The 19358-nt window shown below is 39.2% G+C and overlaps 1 protein-coding gene across 1 annotated transcript; it reads right to left on the bottom strand.

The window, feature by feature from the left end:
- Window positions 1-469: 469 nt before the first annotated feature.
- Window positions 470-19346, bottom strand: LOC119720714 (DNA polymerase lambda-like). Its single transcript, XM_038190525.1, has 9 exons — window positions 18371-19346; window positions 17974-18051; window positions 17592-17699; window positions 16805-16984; window positions 16225-16353; window positions 15564-15732; window positions 2736-2830; window positions 2114-2227; window positions 470-1783 (listed from the first exon to the last, which is right to left on the bottom strand). The coding sequence occupies exons 1-9, from the start codon at window positions 19238-19240 to the stop codon at window positions 1628-1630; spliced, it is 1899 nt and encodes a 632-aa protein (XP_038046453.1). The 5' UTR covers window positions 19241-19346; the 3' UTR covers window positions 470-1627.
- Window positions 19347-19358: the final 12 nt, after the last annotated feature.

Here is a 19358-nt window from a genome sequence, read left to right as displayed (position 1 = left end):
TGGTTTTTGAATAGTAGTCATAACGTACACCAGCGATATGATTTTGACATGAATGAATGATCATGCTTTTCATGCATCGCTCAACAACACGTACGCAGCAGGCAAACGGCCTCGGTACTCATTAGTAACCAGGCTTCATTGATCGAATAGTTTCGGGCAACACCCACATTTCATCATGCGAAAAGCTTTCAAAAGCCTGTTTTTTTAATTCGTGTTTGAAAGCCTAGTTTTATTCAAATGGTTCGTGTTCAGCTCATTTTAGCTTACTTAGCAGGATATGTTTTTCCTCATCAGAATTTTAGTATGATCACCATCCTGCACCACATCATTTCATCTTGGACATCATCATCACTATCACATGACGACCTCACATCATAATCATTAACTCAAACCAAACTGACTTCACTTTAAAAACAGAATTCACTTCATCAATGATAACACAACTTATGTTTGTTTTGCTTCGTTTTATTCAATTAAAAAAAAGTAGTTAATAAAAAATTAGGGTACATGCAATAATAAAATTGATAAATTTAAACATCATATATTCCTATAATACATGTACATGGCTCTTGATAAATATTAGCATTTCCCTAATAATCACTTACTGTTTTGGAAAATAAATATTTTATTGGTGCTAAGGCAATTATTTCTTGGTACAGGAAATTCCTAAAATTCATTTTATAAATTCACAATGATAGTGTCTGATATGAACCCGAGTTGTCTGAAGCCTTTGCAAATATAGTCAATGTGGTGATTCATCCTTTCCAGACCGAGTTAACCTCTGATATTTCATCACAATAACCTCGGCTCATTCATAAAAACTGGGACCTTTGCCAACCAAACACAACCGACGATCGGTGGTGCAATTCCAACCAGAATTTCTGCCTGACTGCTCCCTTGTAGGAGACTATACAAACAAAAATATAATACAATTTTTTTATGAGTTGAATAGTTTCTAGTTCTGCCAGCTGGTTTGGCATTAATTCACCAACAGTTGCCACATGGTGGCGCACTTCAAAAGTTACGGGAACGGTTTTTACAAGTCCAAGTCCACTCTTCCATGTTGGCCGGAATAAGACAACCATAGAATAAGAAGTTCCGATTAAAAAAAATCAATATCACATTAAATTTTCACATTTCAGTCTGTACTTCAGTCAAACGTTAAAGAGACACAAAATGACAACCTTTTAAAAACAGGTTTGGGGTACAAGAAGGACACGACATAAACTACAAAAAAAAAGACATAAACTACAAAAAAACAACACGTCGGATTTTTTTTTACATCATACTTACTCGATTGTATCACTTTGAACATCAATTACAATTTTTCAATCTTGGCCCTGCACATTAGGACGAGCTACCAACATTGCATGTAATTAAACTAATGTTAATAATGTGCTGATATTACTTTCAATAGTTCATTCTTTTTTTACACTAAAAAGTATTCGACATTAGTTAATTCATTTTGCAAGATAGGACATTAAAAACGTTTCATTCATTTTTGTAAAACATAAAATTAACTGACACCAAAATTAAATTTCAAAAGTCAGCAGCTAGATAAGCAAAAGAACACCGATTTACTTTAGAAAAAAATAGCAACTGCGAGTTTAAAAACTCATTTTTTATTTCAGTAGTCTCTCTCCTCGGGCTCTCTGTACTCCAAACCAAGATGTCTGAATATGTCCTCCTCACACGTGACCGGAAGGGGCGTGCCCTCGTGAACTTTGACCTGACCGTGCCTGATGACGCCAGTCCGCAGCGCATGCTCAGAGAGCGACATCCCCTGGATCAGGAGGAAACCAAGGCCGGGAAATAAAATCGGTCAGTGAGGTTTTTCTTGCATTAAAGTGAAAGTAAATTTATAAAAACTTTGTTTCATTCAAGTCAGTTCAATAGTCTATAAAGTTATTAATGCAAAATAAAATAGGATGAATAAAGTCCATTTTAAGGTTAACCTTTGTGTTAGAGCTTATCCAATCCAAACAGAAGCCGATAAGCCTTAGAACTAAAGCATTATCTCGTTAAGTATCTCGGACTACTTCGCAGCATATGGGACAAAAAGGAATGTCTGAAATGATGGAAAGTTTTTCTCAAGGAAGTTAGGTTTACAAACCTTTTTCTTGGCCAGTAGTCGGATGGATCGGTTGAAATGACCGGAGCCAGTGAAGTGCATGAGGGCGCAGTAGTACTGACTGTAAGGAGCTACAATGATATCCAGACGTCGGTACTGTGCACAAAAGAAATATAATGAAAAGTTGATATGAACGGACTTGAAAATATCTCTCAAACTGATTAATTTTGTATCTTCCTTGGTTTAGGTTTAATGTGCCATCGATGTTGACATCCTTGTGCTCATCGTTATTTCTTAAAAAAAAAAAAAAAAAGGTTTAAATGATGTTCATTTGACACAGAAATCATGATAAAGGAAAAATCCTCTCCTTCTAAAAAATGATTTTTCTTTCAGCAAATTAGTTCATTTCAACCAAGTGCACTGAAAAGAGAAAATGACTTTGCACTGCAAATCCGAAAAACAAAAATCTATAACGTCTTAGATTAATGGGTAAAGGCCAGTTTAAAGGTGGGTTGAATGCGAATGCAAAATTGCGACGTCACGGCAAGAATTCCGGCCGCGAATTCACAAAGAGTTTAACAATTAACAGCGGATGTTTCGTAACGTCCAATTAGCGTCGCATTCGCCTTGGCATGAAGCATGAACTATTTTTAAGTCTTAAGACCTTGTGATTTTCTCCCGGGAGTTTGCAGACGCCCATGTATTTCTTCTGCTCCTCTTCGTCATCTCCCTGTCTCACTAGGTCATCGGTGATAAAACCTACAAACAAACAAACAAAAACAGGTGAAACAACAAACTAACTATGCAGAAAATGAACAAACAACTACACTCTAAAATACTCCCGTTATTGGACTATAGAAAATTAGAAGACTATAGGTGTTTTAAAGTATTTATAGATTTTGTTACAAAAATCATATGTGGATGATTTATTTTATTATTTTTGTTAGGTATAATGAAGAATTTCTTTTGACGTTTTGTCACATGTGGTATGAGATAATTTCACACTCTCTCGAATCATAACAAAAGCGTAACCACTGTGAACGTCGGTTGTATATACTTGTACATCATTCCGTAGAACAATAAATAACATCTGTTATTGTCATTGTTCGGATATACGTAAGTGGCTTGCGAATACCGTTCGATCATCCGATATCCGGTCAGACTTGAACCTTGTGTTTGTGATGTTTGCATGGTTCGTGCATGGTTTCTCTTAGGTTTCCTCTATCTGGGGTACTTGAATGTCGCGCAGGCTTAGTAAATGTCGTATTAACGAGATTTGAGAAATTCAGGCAATACACGCAGGCCATCAATGTACACGATGCATCTAAAGGGGTTCGAACCAGGGTCACTAGAATCTGAAGGCGATAAAAGAACCTATTCGCCAAGTTAAAACCGACCATGGGCACTTTGTGCGGTTTGACTGGCAAGTTTCAACCACTCTTATGGTAAATAGCTTAGCAACCAACATAGTAACGACGCGGAGGGGTCTTTCTTTTGCAAGTTTAGCCTCACTTTAGATCCAAGATGGCGGTTTCCCAAAAAGAGCGCCCTCGTTTATTGTCTTGGGCTTGCATTAGCTCCTATATCCAATCCTCACTATAACAATGACACCCTATGAAGTTTCATGACGTCTTATCAGTTTTCATCTATAACATGTTCATGTCTAGTCTATGTTTATACCAAGTATCAACCCAGTTGAACCTGTAGTTGTGTAGATATAGGGCTTCAAAATATGCACCTTTAATGTGATGTAACTTGACACCTGTTGACGTCATCATGACGTCACATCAATTTTCATCTTAACATGTCCCTGGCTGTGTTCGTTATTTTGTTCAAACCACACGTCATCATTTTTTAATATTAACCTGCGGCTATCAACAGTTGATCAACGAAATCGTGAGTTTTCCCGATAAACACTCCGATTTCCCGCGTATCGCCAGATCCGGCTTTGACCGAGTCTTACGAAGTAAGGGGCGAGAATCGTGATTCTGCATACATGAGACTTTCGTTTGACAAAGCTCTGGCGGTAGCTTTAGATATATGTCACGGAGGTTTCCTGGCTCAGGTATCAGGCTTTTCAATGTTCAACCGGAAGAAGGGTGAAGGACGTCCTAGTACGTGCAAATCCTGTTCAGATTACACGTGCGTAACCTCATAGGTAAATATTTTGTGGAGTTTGCTATGGTGCATGCATGGTATACATCCGTTAAGAAGTTTATGGGTTTTTTGTTCAGTAAAATGTTTAGTGGGATCAGTTCAAACTTTTAGTTAGACGAAAGGATTTTAATGATAACTGACAGTTGATAATCATGAACTATTAAACTTTTCTTTTTTCTTATCGCTTATTGAAGAAAAAGTATTGTAACATTTGCCTTTGTTTTTAGATACGTTTTTTATTAATTTCACAGTAAAAGTTCATAAAATTTTAAAAAAAAATAGCAAAATAATATGTAAAAAGAATAGGAATTTTAAAACCATATAAACAAATCATTTAAAGGAGAACAAAAAAGTCATTTGTGCAAATACACGTACACCAACAAAATTCCAAGTCAGTAACAAAATATTAATGGCGGCTTATGGAGTTTATTCTGATGACTCAATTTTCGACGTCATTTTGCAGCCGAGAACGTTCTATAGTGGTGTCGTTATAAGTGTTATCGTCAACAATGCACGTACTCACTACGCGTTGATAGACTCTGAATACAACCAATGGCTCCCGCGGGAAATCAAAACTATCATTTTCACATAAACATGATTTAAAAACATGGGACATGGAAACTCCCTCCTTAAAATCGCCTGGGTGTTTCATTGCGCAAGGGAACTTCTAGACTAAAAGCTACATGACGCACAAGGGATGATATTTCAAAAAAAACACCTGCAAATAAATATTCCATCTTTTGGCGCGAAAACAGGATGGATACGATTTTTTATGAACCGAGTTCTATGAATTCGGTAACTTTAATATCTAATTCAATACTACCAAATTCAAGTCATGTTAAAGTCAGTTACGTCAAGTCACACTGGACTTTCTTCATGATGCAGTTGCTCATGCATCGTGTCATGCTTCTCATCCTCTTTCAACGATACAATGTTCCCCTCTCAAAGGTTTAGGCATTCTCCTGAAGACGGTCAGGTCCTACTGACTGAAACGTTGAGTTTAAGCCTCTGCTTCTTCTCAGGAGTGGAAACATGCCCTGGATCCTTCAAGGATGTAAAAGTGTTTACGGAAGTTTAAAAAACAAGCCAATACATGTATCTATGACCCCAATAGAGTCGGAAACCAAACCAGGAAGTCTCGGAAACAAAAGGCTTAACAAAATAACAGCTAGCCCTGTAATTGTCTGCGATTTTATGCGGCACAAAATTCAGACTTGTCGCTCCATAGTAATGCTATCAAAGATACTGAGAAGTCACAAAAAAACTAAGAGATGCAAAGTTAATAATTATTTTGGAAAATTGGTAATTAAAAGAAAACATGACTGTGCCGCGGCTGTTTTTGTGAATGTGATTAGTGACGTAGGCAATCTTGGTTCAGAAATAGGTCCACAGACGTCGACACCCCTCCGGCGATAGTCTGCCATGAAAGAGAAGACAGAAGCCTTCTTCTTTGAGTGAGTTACCTTCGAGTCTAGACGTCAGTCTTGAAGACTCTCTATTGTGCAGTGCTGGTCAACAAACGCAAAGTCTAGCGCTTGACATCTTTACGAGCTACGTGCGCTTGCATGCGACAGTGGCTGGAATACAAGACCACAAGAAAAGATTTTGTGCGACGGTTGAAATTCTGTCAACTAAAAAAAATGGCGGTTCTGGTTACGTCACGAAGATGATGACATAATGGTTAACAATGAAGGGTTAATGAAATCATCTAGTCATTCTTCCTGTATGATTTCATTAATGCTGCTTGCTTTTTAATTTGAGTGGGAACTTGGTGTACATTTTTATACATAGTTTTGCCCTTTGCCGACGAATTTGTATTAATGCCCAAAGGCTTGTGGTTTCATTATCGTTGCTTGTTTGTGTTTACTTTTGGTTTTAAAGTGTTTGTGCATGAATTCTTTTGGAGGGAGCGGGAATGAGTAATTAGTTGAGGGAGGGAGTTTCGATTTGTATCATCAAACCGTTTTACGAGGTTTTGTAGTGGATGATATTTTCAATAACGGTCTCTGGTGACTCATATAAGGAGTAAAGTGGTGAAAGAGGATCACGTCTGGAAAAAAAATCAAGAATTTGGGAAAAACTCGTAACTAAATCAGTTTTATCTTACAAAAACTTTCATCTCTCAACTGAAGAAAAGAAACGGCTTAATTCTCAGCCCCCCCCCCCTTCCCAAAAATAAAATAAGGAGTAGAATTTTATGATAGAGAATTAATCAGTAAGCTTTCCTTCGAATTCCAAAGAAAGACACAAGGGTCTTAATGACAATAGCCAACTAATCAAAGTTTACCACGTCCACTCCCCCCCCCTACTTCACCTCCACTTAATCTTCACCCCCTCATCAGTGAAGATGCAAGAAAATGGGCCTACAATACACAATAAATACACAAAAATAAACAACATATTTCTGTTTTCTGTAAGTTTATTATTAACTTATGGTCCGGCCATAAGCTTGAATACATCGCAATATTTCAAATAACATCAACAAGGATGAAGTATCAAATATTTATAGTGGAAAAGCATTGATCGAAATGTACCAATATTCACAATGATTTCAGCGCAAAGCTCGGTATGATCACGCATTATAAGCCAGAAACTTAAGCGAAAAGCTTTGCAGAATAATAAATAAATGCAATTGTGTACTTGTTCAGTTCGAAATTTACAAACACTGAAAGGAAATGTATGTGCCACAAACAAATGTTACAAAGAAAAACTTGTAAGCAAAATGTGATGCATACACAAATTTTATGACAAAGCAGATAGGCAAAGTTAAGGCATGAACCATTCAAGCACGAGGATTGAGTTTCGTACAACCAAATTTGGTTAAAAGTTGACACAAATTTACATCAGAATAAATATGACTCATTGTTATTTTTCTTTTGGCAGCCTTGCCAACTTTGCGACACAAAAAAGTCTGAACTTGATCAAATTTTGTAAACAGCAAAGAATGGATATTTGGGAGTTCTGTAAAGTCACTGTGCTGACGTCACCAATCACCATGGTAACTTGATGGCTCAATAAGTCAGTCATTCTTGGCGGGACAAAGGCTCCAGCGGCGCGTGACGTTCTAGATTAAGTCCAGGGTTGAATCATGGTTGAATTGATGACGTGACAGCTGAGCTGGTGATTGGGACTCGGTGCATGGTGGGTTGGAAAAGATGTAAATACAGTTCTAATGGACGGCTGTCCATAGATTTCTTTTGCAGATTTCAGGATGATTGTTAAGTTCGTACACAGTTTCTGTCTTTCACTCAAAGGCACTGTTCCATTTTATATATGGTCGAATTGGAAAAGGTATTTAGAGTCCCTTGATGCGTGTATTTCCATAACGACAGTTCTGGTGATGTTTTAGATTCTGTCGTGGTGTGCGGCTGTATGTCTGCAGTTGTGGAGGTTTTGGATTCTTCGGAGTGTTGCGTAGTCCAAGTCGGCGAGTGGGTTGGCTAAAGCATTGCGTCGCCGCTCGTAGTAGGCTGGGCACGGGCCGTTGGGGTAGAAACATGACTCTTCACCGTCACCTGATGATGCGTCATCGTCGCTGTCGTCGTGGTGACGAGATGTCATATCAGGCCGGTAGGTGCGGACCATGTCTGCCAGATGATGAAGCTCGTCGTGGGTGAGTCCCTCGACTACGTTGGCCACCGCGTTTCGGCGGTGACTTGCCCCGTATGCGGCTCTCCTAACCCCCGCTGATGGGTTATAGAAGTCCGGTACGTACGTCTGTACCGTCGCTTCCAAGGTGCGGAGTTGGTCTGCCGTGATACCGACCGTGACGTCGGGCATGGCGTTGCGCCGGCCGTGGCGGCGAGTTGCAGGAGAGGTGGTGGGGCTGGGCTCGCTTCTCAAACTCAAAGTAGCTCTCATCACTACCAATGGTGATGTCATCATGTTTGTACGCTCAAGTTGAATTGACTTTCAAAATACGATCTCTTTTTGTGATCGCTGAAGTAAACTTTCTGAGCTTGTTTGACGAGAATGATCTGAAGTGTTTCTGTCCGAGTTTTCGTGCTGCACGGCTTTTATACTGTACACACGCCACGCGCGCACACATGCCGTTCGCTATCAGTCATAACGGGTACCCGGCGCTGAATCATGAACCATGCATGCAACATCAAGGGCAGAGTCAGTTACCAGTCAATGGCTGACGTCATCAGTCGGTGACTCACCACGCACTATTATTGAATGATATGACGTATCGTTGCATTCATGCCAGGGCTTGCTTTATCCTCCACTAAAAACTGATGAAGAAACACACAAAGGGACTCGCGCATCGCGCAGGGAGATAACGGACAGGATGCTGTCAGGGCTGAGATTATCTCGCCTTTGAAAAAGCACCTGACGATAATTGTGCAAAGAAACACAAAAATCACGGCCAAGGTTGACGGGATACTCCAGCATGACCCAGGGAACAAGGATGTCAACTCAGGCCCCCTTTACAAAGTTTCAGACACTGTCGTATACCGTGTAAAGAGACATGTCCGGTTTGGCAAGTTGTCCTATAAGTTCTTAAATTCTTATAAGAAACGGAAGCCGGTCAGCAAGCGAGTAGAAACGTCTTGAAGATGATAGATAAAGTGAAATAAACTAAGGGATTTACGTTTTCTGGTGATTCACGTTTTCTTCGCGGACCTCTTACACAAAACATTTCGATGAGTCGGATCAAAATGTGCATGTATCAACGCCATGATTAAACTCTGTTCAATTACTCGCATCGTATCCCCTGGAAATATGATACAGCATTGCGCAATACGGTGAAATATTGGCCATTTTGAAACGGCAGACAGATTCGATGCATTTATTCCATCATCCAGAACAATCCTCTATGCTTGAATTCATTTGACGTCACTGTTTGAAAATTGATATATTTTATCTAAAATAAGTTCCATTACAGTAAATCAACTCCTTGTAATAATTTTGCAACGCTTTTCCGAGTTTGTGCCACATCTGTGTGTAGTGACTTCACTTTTAAAGCAGGCTCATCATGACGAAGTGGAAATTTGTATAGTACATTTTATGTAATGTGATGACGTTTGTGGATTGGACATCACATTGAAATGTATTATAAAAAAAAAAGAGTAGAAAAGGGCAAATCATTCTAGGTCGCCTAGGGAAACACGATTATTTCAACATGTGAAATGTTTGAAACTCATACCATGGAGGAATCCATGCTCATACAAGGCAAATCAAACGTCTTATGCTTATGGTTAAATTATCATAAAACAACTTCAATATTATTTGGGGCAAGTGTCATTTCAAAAATGAACCATAAGTCATCCATGGTTAAGTTGTTCCACATAGCTAAGATTTTATTTTGGGGCAAAAATCATTTCATAAACAAACCAAGACGTCATGGTGAACTTTGTATCAAATAGATAAGATTTTATTTGGGGGCAAAAGTCATTTCAGGAAGGTAGCGACAAGTCACCCCATAGATAAAGCAAACATCAAGGTCAACGTGAAACGGGCCACCAGGGGGAAACCCAGCATGGAGCGTGTTTGGCAACCACCCATGTGCCAGCCATGAGACCCGGAAACCCCCGCTAATTGACCCTTGAAAACACGCTGCTAACAATCATATCGCAACAATGTCAATGTTATCCCGGTGCAGGGCTGTTTCTATTGACGTCATTTGTTTGTTATTACGGTGATTCAAATCTTGATACAAAATAATGCTGGGTGAAACGATACAGAGTTGGCCCAGTTTAAACACAGGAAGCGTCACTAGTCAAAACATACAAAGGGCATGAACCACGGCCAAGTTGAGGCCGTTATTTCCTGACATGACTTCGTGTTTTTGTGACTGGTTTTCCCCTAGATATTCACAGATCAAAAATCCTGTTGCAATACACGCATAGGCCTATCTTCGACAATCATGAGTTTTCATATCAGAATACGTTTCAAACGTTCTATCATTGGGTTTTGCCCTTTACTACGGACGCAATAATGTATTTTGCAGTTTATACCTGAAAGCTAAGTGAGAAAGATTGAAAGCATTGAATGCAATTTTGTTTCATACTTTAACGGTCCCTAATAATAATAACACAGCTTATATAAAGGGGAAATAGCTCTGAGTTATTCATGAAATTTGAAACGCAATTATTATCAAATTCTGCTCTCATTTGCCCTTTTATAGTATCGTTCACAAAACCTCTATCTTCTTAGCAAGAATTGCATATTATTTTCAACAAGATAAAATGCTTAAGGAGAATAGACGATTAAAAATGGTTGATTTCTGAGAATATACCGCTTGGAAAAGATAACAAAATTCTCCTTGAGCTGAGCAAGTCGTCAACATTTCCCTGACTATCAAGAAAAACCGCGAACACTCGATCAGCTTGTCGCGCAGTCTCTCTGTCATATCTCAAAATCTCGAGAGTTTCTCCGTTTTCAAGAACAACCTTTTTCCAGTTCATATGAAAAAAGCTTTCACTATAGCTGACGATACCTCTTTCCTGTCCGTGCACGGTTACTTTGCAATGTGTGTCGTCTTGTAACTTAGAAGTTGACAATGTACTCATGCAGCCTCTTTCTCCAGAATCTAGTTTACGTCAGTTCCCCACTTTAAAAGGTTAAGCGAAGACACATGGCTGTAGCGAGAGCGCAAAACGTTTTAGTCGGTGCGCGCTCTTTCAGTAAACTCGACATTTTCCTCGCCAATTAAACTCAACCCACCGACGAGCTCCAGAATGTCAATACGGGACCGCTTAAAGCTCAAGCTTTTAAGGCTACGACTCGCATCAAATTCGTGGAACCCAATATAGCGGCTGCGGACTTTCTTTGTAAGCGCATAGTCTAGCATTAATTGGCTCTGTTTTGGTATGGTAAGTGCATAGATTGAGAACCAGTTCTTGCTAAGTCGAATTCGGAGCCTATGATGTGTGCTTGCCTTTCTGCCTATTGGCGAAGGGATGAGCATCTTTGCTACGTCATTGGGGTGCGCCGTGTACCCCTAATTCAGTGTCCGCATTATTTCAGCGTCTTAGTTGTGTTTGGCTTCGCATCTCGGTAAGTCTTCACCCGAGGAAAATAACATATTTAGTTGGCATTTGTATTTCACGTATCAAATTCAGGCAAATTTCACGGAACGGAACAGAATATTTTGCTCAGAAAATGTATGTGCTGAAAAGCTCCATTAACTAAGACCCTAATTGTAAGAATGTGCCATTGCTCCTTAACCTAATTATAATTATTGCTTTAGACGCTAACTCAACTTTTTGACAAGCTTGAGGACTTTTCAAATTTAAAGTTTGAAAAAGTTATCGAATCGTTAGCTTAATGCAATGCTTTATACAAAGTTCCAGTCGTTCAAAAACGTCAATGCGCATTAACACTGCGATACAAAATAGAAACAATTGCTTTTCAAATTGCGTTATGAAATCCCTCTACATCTTCATTTCATAACGAAGAAATTTCAAGGAATTTCGATTAAGCCCCCCCCCCAACTCAAGATCAACGAGGTAGCCTGCATCCCGAAGACACACTCCAGCCCGCCTCACATATTAAAAGAAAAGGAAATACGTACGTACTATATCCTGCACACTTCCTTTCACTTAATATTACATCCTCCTTTTATGCTCGGCAAGAAGCCAAAATGTGAGGTGTAAAAGCTATCAACTCCACGGTCCAGTTCAATGCTTTTAATGTCCGGCACGGAAGCCGAGGGCTCGTGTTTCATATCGGGGGGACGCACGCGCCAGGCCAGGCCGTTCCCGGGCTCTTTGAGAAATTGGCGCAAATTAAATACGTTGCCTGATAGGGCTGTATATGAAAGAAATGATAGAAATCCAGTGTCGGGTTGACGATGCGCTAATTGGGATAATGTAACCAGTGACGCTGGAAACAAGGCGAGGATTTACGTGGCCAATGGGCTGACGTTCATTCGACCAATTTGCGTACTTGTACAAACGTGCACGTAATACGCGTATTACACGACTATTAATCAGTTTAATAGGAGCATAAATCGAATTAAAAGAAACCACTAGGGGATATAAAAAAGAAAAATAAGAACTCGCGCCACTACAAATTCCAAGTGCCCTAGAGCCACACGAACGAACGTCTGATTTATCCTAGCAGGCACATTTTATGCGACACCGCGCGCCAGCCGCGAGTCGACTTCAGAAATTGTGACGTCATTTCCAACAGAAATGTGGACTAAGCTGTTGATTGGTCCATTTGATGACTGCCATGTTTTTGTAATACAACAATGGGCTACCGAAGACCTGCTAGAAGTACATGAAATATGTAGGCCTCGTATAAATGAAAAGAGAGATAATGAAATATGAATAAAAAGAGAGATAAGAAAAACGAGGGAAAAGAGTGCCCTCTAGCGTTACATGAGGTCCGGGCACCCCCCCCCCCCCCACACACACACAGTATTCATTCAGAATTCAAAACTAAAAGTCCTGCATTTACACACTGATCTTAAAAACGTGTTTCACTTTCCTCTGCACACGTGCCCTAGAATTGTAACAACTTTGTTCCATTTTGCCCGAGATGCTTTAGTTGCCATAGCAATGGATGAGCCTTTCCCCATCCGATATGGAATCCTGAGGACACATTTTTTAGCAGGATAATGAATCTTACCTGATTACGTCTTAGCAACTTTCATGGGCGCTGTAAATACCGACAATGCAATATCACCCCCTGACAGTTATTTCATGATTAATTTGTGTTTGTTCTTGAGGCGTTGACGTCACAGCTGCCATTGTTGATAATTAGTTGGGGTTACTGAGTGGCCGGGGAAAAATGATTGGATCTCCAAAGAAGATGATTCTCTTGTGGACCTCATTAAATCTTCCTTTTTTTGTCAGATGATCTGAGATTATATAAGGAGGACACTGACAAATTATCTCGTGATTGAAGAGCTTTTCACAGATTGGATTTTCTTGCAGTAATAAATTTCAACTTGAAAAGAATATCTCCAAGCCCATCTGAACGTCAAAATTTTAACCTTGTTTTGGAGGACTTTGCTTTCAACCTTTGTCACTAACATCTAGTTGTTTTTCAATTGAAATCTGTGATGTCTTCAGGATATATTCAATAACTGAATTTTAACAGTTCGACATAAAATTAATTGCCTTAACTATACAGAATTCAGACTAAGCTTTATAGAGCTGATTTAATTGCTTGGAGTCTCAAGCACGTGGATGTTATTTGGGCCCATATCGGTTTGCCATATGTAGCAACTCAAAGACTGTGACAATTTTTTTTCTCAAAGTAAAGAGTGAAGGGCCATACAAATTGTCATCAAGAATATTGATGTTTCGGAAATAAATCCCAGCCATAATGAAACATCCTCAATCTGGTCCTAGGGCATCTAGAATCCAACACAAATGTCTCCTTCTTTTTTTTTTTATTTGCCACAAACTCTACCTCTTCTCATTCTAGGAACTGAATGTAGATTCTAAAATTAAAATGTAATTTAAAACAAATTGACAGGAATCAATAATATTGATTAGGTTGGGCACAGGTGTTCTTACACACCTCCGGTTTGCGTCGAAATAATGATGGCCACACCTTTACAGATCTGAGTTTCTGGTCTTCGTATGATGCAATAAATTGAGTCGGGGTTTATTTTTTGAAATTATTGAAGAAATTTATATATTTTAGGGCAAAATTTAAACCAATATGGAAGTCAGGGTTACTGTTTCTTAACAAAACACTATTTTCTTACAAGAAAAAGGAAACAGAATTTGTCAACAGAAAATAAGCTCAATTTGGGAAAGTTGCATTCAAACATTTTTCCCCTCTTCCCACATTCTTGATATTCTTTTTGAAAAAAAAATATCATAATATTGGAATTCCAGTTGTGCGATCAAGACTTAACACAATTCCGGATGCGTTTGGAAGCAATCTACGCATCTGTTTGTAATAGATTAGTTATACAAGACTTAGGACCGTCCTCTGACGTATATATGTTCAAACACTTACAGCGTTTGTTTGCGTATTGTGCTCGGAATTCGGCATGAAGTGCGTCAGCCACATTTTTCCTACTCCACCTTGTTGCACATGTGATCTATAATCCTGCCTATCATTTTCTTCACACCATGTTAGCCAGAAAGAGTGTATGATATTTCATGTTTCTAGTACAAGTATGTATTAAACATTCTTCCCAGCTTTTACTAACATTTGTGCCATTGTACTATTGGGAAAGGAAGATATTTCTACCTAACACATGCTCGTATTTATAGCACACCATAGTATAAAAGGGGAACATGTATTTGTGTGTATGCATTTTCACAATTTAGTTATTGGGATAGAAAAAAAGTAAGGGTGCAGGCCAGTAAATGGGCCCAAAATGGCCTACACCGGCCAAATCACGATTTGCAAGCCCTCTATATTTTTGCAATTAGAGCATTTTGTTGGCCATGAACTTGAAGGTTTTTAAAAAAGAAAGGTGGAGGCCATTAAGAGGACTACAACATTGTATTTCTGTGACATTTGGATGAAATTGGGCCCTAAAATTGCTCGATTTTGCAATGGAGGATAGGCATTCTTTTTCACAATGGCGATGGGCTTCAGGAGTACTTTTAGGATGTAATTCCCAAAAGTCATTGGTTAACCCCCCCCCCCCCCCCCGAAAAAAATTGAACAGAAAATGAAAGATGACGAAATGAGCATTAATTTGATGAGTGTCTCGATCACCTTGGAGACTTTGAGTATTTTTCCTAATTTTTGGAAGTGGGCATAGTAATCACTGAGGACTAGGGCAATCTGTTTACTGATCTGCAACCATTAACGGCATGCACACTATGATCTTCAAAATGTGACATAAGCGCAGCTGGTTAATAAACAGTGCTTATATTTGTGTATTTTTACAGAGTGTTTACAAAACAAAACAAATTGTGTGCCTGAATTCATATATTTTATCCTGTTTTGTTTTGACAGTTTGACATTCAGTAAATATTAAAACCGATTCAAATTAGTAAATCAACAATCTGACCAGCCAACAAATTTATAAACAGACAATGAGGGTGAAAGAAGATACAAAAAAATGCTCCGACAAAAACTGTCGCAATACTTTAACAGTACAGAATTTGACTGAACTTTAATTTTATTGGACAAACACTGCCAATGGTTTGAAAATGTCTGATGTCCAACCAGAACGGACCATTCAGAATTCGGCCAAAAGCCCCACCCATCTCTAGCGTGGATACATTTCTCACAGCGCTTGTAACAGAGTTTTTGACCGAGATACCATGGTCACTTGACCAATATTCTTGATCTAATTGGTCAATGCACACTATTTGATTGAGCAAGAAGGACGTATTACGCCTCTGCAGATGAATTTATCAAACAACCAACCCACTGAACAGACGAACCAACCACCAGGTCTAACCTTTAGCTCGGAGTCCATCCAGTATCTTCCCCAGCGCTCCGCGGTGTGACCTCCCATCAGGGTGAGTAATGAGCACATCAACGTCTCCACAGGTTGTTTTACCACGACGATACGAGCCACAAACGACAGCCAACATGCCTGGATCTATGCTCTCAGCCATCTCACGGACCTAAGGATAGCAAGAAAATAGAATTTGATTCTAGTCTGTCTAGGAAGCTGCTGGAGCTAAGAGTTACTTGCGATCCTGTCTTATTCATAGTACTTTTTAAGTACACCTGATAATATTTCTACATTGATAGACCAAATCATGACAAATGACAATAGTGGGGTTGTCCAAGGTAACAGCAACAAAAGGAAAAGACACTTAATTAAATCAATAACGGAAAAGGAACTGATTTTATATTTGTTACTATATTGCAGCAACAACCTTTGTAGGAATCTTGAAGCAAATCTTGGTTGCTGCCCTCTGTTGACCCCAAAAAGTGAGGTGAAAAGTTGCTTCCTCTTTATGGCTGAAATCAACTGAATTATGATCTGGATGTGGTTCTTCTCTTGTTCAAAATGTTCAAGACCTGTGTCTTAGGAACCTGAATATTTGAGTTGGAAACAAACCTAGGACCCAGAAACCTGGAAATTTCAAAATCCAAAATCCTTGACTCACAGTTCTCTCAATTTCTCCTGCCTCCTCCCTCTGCATCCGTTGCAAGAAATCCTCGTAGTGCTTCAAGCCAATCTTCTGTTGCCTGTTTAATTTGGCTTTCTCTCTGACGTCGTCCAGTGTCCTGTATCCCTGAGATTACCAATGAGATAAAGACAACAAAAATATTCCAATTATAGCAGATACCACAAATATGCACAGTTTTGTTACAATTTGATGTTTTGATGCAAATCAAAAGTGGTCATGTTTCTTGCATTAATGGCAGTACAAAGTGCAAACTTTAATTTAGGTGATACAGTATTCAATTTATAATTTTTCGAAAGAAAACACTTCTTTCACAGCAATTATCAGGACAAAAAAATCTCCCTTAATTAATGAGGCACTGATGGCTGCTTGTTTTTTTTTTAAAGTGTAGGAAGCAGGAGGGGGGGGGGGATCTCAAAACTCCTGCAGGTGACAGTTTCAAACACTGCTTGCACCCTTAGGAAACGACGTTTCAAAGCAGTCACATTTCAAGTTTGAAACATTTCCTAATCTTCCCCTTCCTGTTCCATAGCTCGAGTCTTGACAAGACAAACCCTACCAGTTGGACCCATTCCTGTGCCACCGTCGGTCCAACTCCCCAGATATTATTGAAGATGTCCAAAGCCTTCATGTCCTCTCCTCCGCAGACATGGTCAATCTTCCTCAGATGTCCGCTTTCTAAGATCTCGCTGATCTTGTCTGCAAGACGGGTGCCAATGCCAGGGATTTTATTGGCTTCCTTTGTATAAATAAAAAATTTCAAAATTCTAATCAAAACTAGTCATCAAAAGTCAATCACAAGTCATCTGGCCTGACGTCAAAAGTGCTCCCTGTGCGTATCATTCTTCATCACCAGATTTTGTGATTGACTTCATTACAACTGTCATAGAATGATCAAAATGTGAAAAACGCCACTGTTCTATTCTGTTTTCATGATTAATCAATCCTCTTAAAGCAAAGTGAAATAACATTTTCTGTTGAAAGATACTGCTGTGAAAACAGAGAAACATTTTCTTTAAGCACTGAACAAATATTAACTTAAGGATTATTCTGATTGTTTTTCTTTTTGAGAGAGCATTGCCCATCACGAGACATTATTTAAGGGTCACCCAAAGCAAGGGCTACATAAAGAAGAGATAAAAAAGGAAATCTAAGAAAAATATGTTAAGTAGAAAGATAAGTATTGACGTTACCTTTGAACTTTTTTCAAAAAATGTTTATGAACCTTAGAATTTGGTGTGTCCTGATGAATTATGACACATCTTCTGTTGGAACTTGTTTCGCGAAAGTATTGACAAAGCTTTGGCTCCTTCCCAACCCTGAAGCCCACCCACTATTTTACTCACCTCCCAGCTAGTGACTTCCTTAGGGTACTGCTTCAGAGCGGTGATGGCCTTACGATATCCCTGGGCCCTCCAGTGATCTTTTGTGTTGTTGTAGGTCTTCATCAAAACCTAAAAAGAATACAGACTTTAATCCAAAGCACTAGACTAAAAATATGACTCAATTTCTTGTCAATTATGTTCACCTTTCTGCATTTATAGTTCCCTGAAGCCTTTAACACCCGACTTTAATTGGATACATTAATTAGATACAAAGTAAATTTCTTTGTTTCGTCTACTTTACACAAAAAAAGTTGGGCTTTGAATTCAAATATAACTTGAGTACACATCAAACTGCCCAGGATATCCTTGGTACCAGATTGAAAGGACACAGAAAATATTTTACCTCCAGCTTTTCAGTGATGTGCTCATTGAGGTTTTTCTGCTGTGAGGTAGATGGCTTGGAACACACCCAGTTACCTCTCTGGAATAAAAACAACACAATGATTTCAACAATGGTTATGACACTTCAGTTGATCTCGTAATTCTTGTATAAATAATTATTCAAAATCTCTTAACCCCCACCTTTCCCCTCCTAATAACCACCATTTTCAGGAATGTATTCAAGTCCATTCGCAAGTCCAGTCACAAGAACAAATGGATGAACAATTAGAAAGGAAATCCTTTGTCAAAGCTCATAATGTCATATGAATAAGTTGTGATTGAAATTGGGACTGGAGGACTTGTGATGGACTGGACTACATCCCTGACCATTTCCAAAACAAAAAAAACCAACAACTAACTGGAAGCTTTTGAGGAGATGTAGCTGGTGTTGATACATTGGATGATGAGCCAGCATCATCCGATGCTGTCGTTACCATCACAGACTCCTGATAATCATCACCATCACTCGGCACGTAGTTACTATCATCGCTGTCATAACCCCTGTCAGACGTAGCAATTTTCACTGGACTAGTCCATTTAGTTCCTTGGATGGGCGGGGCATTGGAACTAGATGGGATGTCAGAAATATTTGGTTTCTTCTCGAGAGTTTCACTCTTATTAACATCCGATCCATCAATGCCAGATTTACTGCTTATGCTAGGAGTTGATGTTGAAGACAGATCTGACTTTTTGGAAGGGTCTTCTTTCTTAATAACCGGAAATCTTAATTTGTAATTATCAATTGGCACAAGTTCATTTTCCGAGAGACAGAGGCTTAGCCAGCTTGCTCTCAGTACGTAAGTGTTTGACGGAGCCTTTTCAATCTTCATGATTCTTTTCAAGCGTTCAACATCCATCCCTTCATCAACGACCAAATGAGTGCAATGTGTCTCATCCCAAACATTCAACACTTCTGCGCCGAATTTTGACATTTGTTTTTTGAAGATGTCAGTGCGTGCTTTTCCCAATCCAGCAGGTAGAATATACGCAACGATGCCACTAAGAAACTGTTGGTCATGATCTGCATCGTCCAGATTTGGCTTTACGTGTGTTTCTGATGATGAACCCGGTGGATTATTCAAAGTTGAACTTGACTGAGCAGAGGCTGTGGTTTTTGTTTTCTTCGCCAGATTTCCCGATTCTTCATTTGGTAAAAACGGATTAATTGTTGGATGTTTTCTCTTGCGGCTTGATGATTTCGATTCCTTGGAATTAGAAGACGAAGCCATCGTGCAAAAGATACTTTGGAAATCTCATGAAACAAACGAATCGTGTACTAAGCCCGGCCTGATGCTTTGGTTGCGTTTGTTGATAAACTTGACTAGGAGGCTGCCATTTTAGTTCAAA

Source organism: Patiria miniata, unplaced genomic scaffold, assembly GCF_015706575.1.
Source record: "Patiria miniata isolate m_02_andy unplaced genomic scaffold, ASM1570657v1 HiC_scaffold_9, whole genome shotgun sequence".
NCBI lineage: Eukaryota > Metazoa > Echinodermata > Asteroidea > Valvatida > Asterinidae > Patiria > Patiria miniata.
This window is presented reverse-complemented; position numbering and strand designations above follow the sequence as displayed.

Coding starts and splice junctions, on each gene's coding strand:
- LOC119720714 (XM_038190525.1), bottom strand. CDS start 19,240: ATGGCTTCGTCTTCTAATTCCAAGGAATCGAAATCATCAAGCCGCAAG. Junction 2,831..15,563: donor GGATGGACTCCGAGCTAAAG/GTTAGACCTGGT, acceptor GTTTGTTTGTAG/GTTTTATCACCGATGACCTA. Junction 1,784..2,113: donor GACTACTGGCCAAGAAAAAG/GTTTGTAAACCT, acceptor CTCCTGATCCAG/GGGATGTCGCTCTCTGAGCA.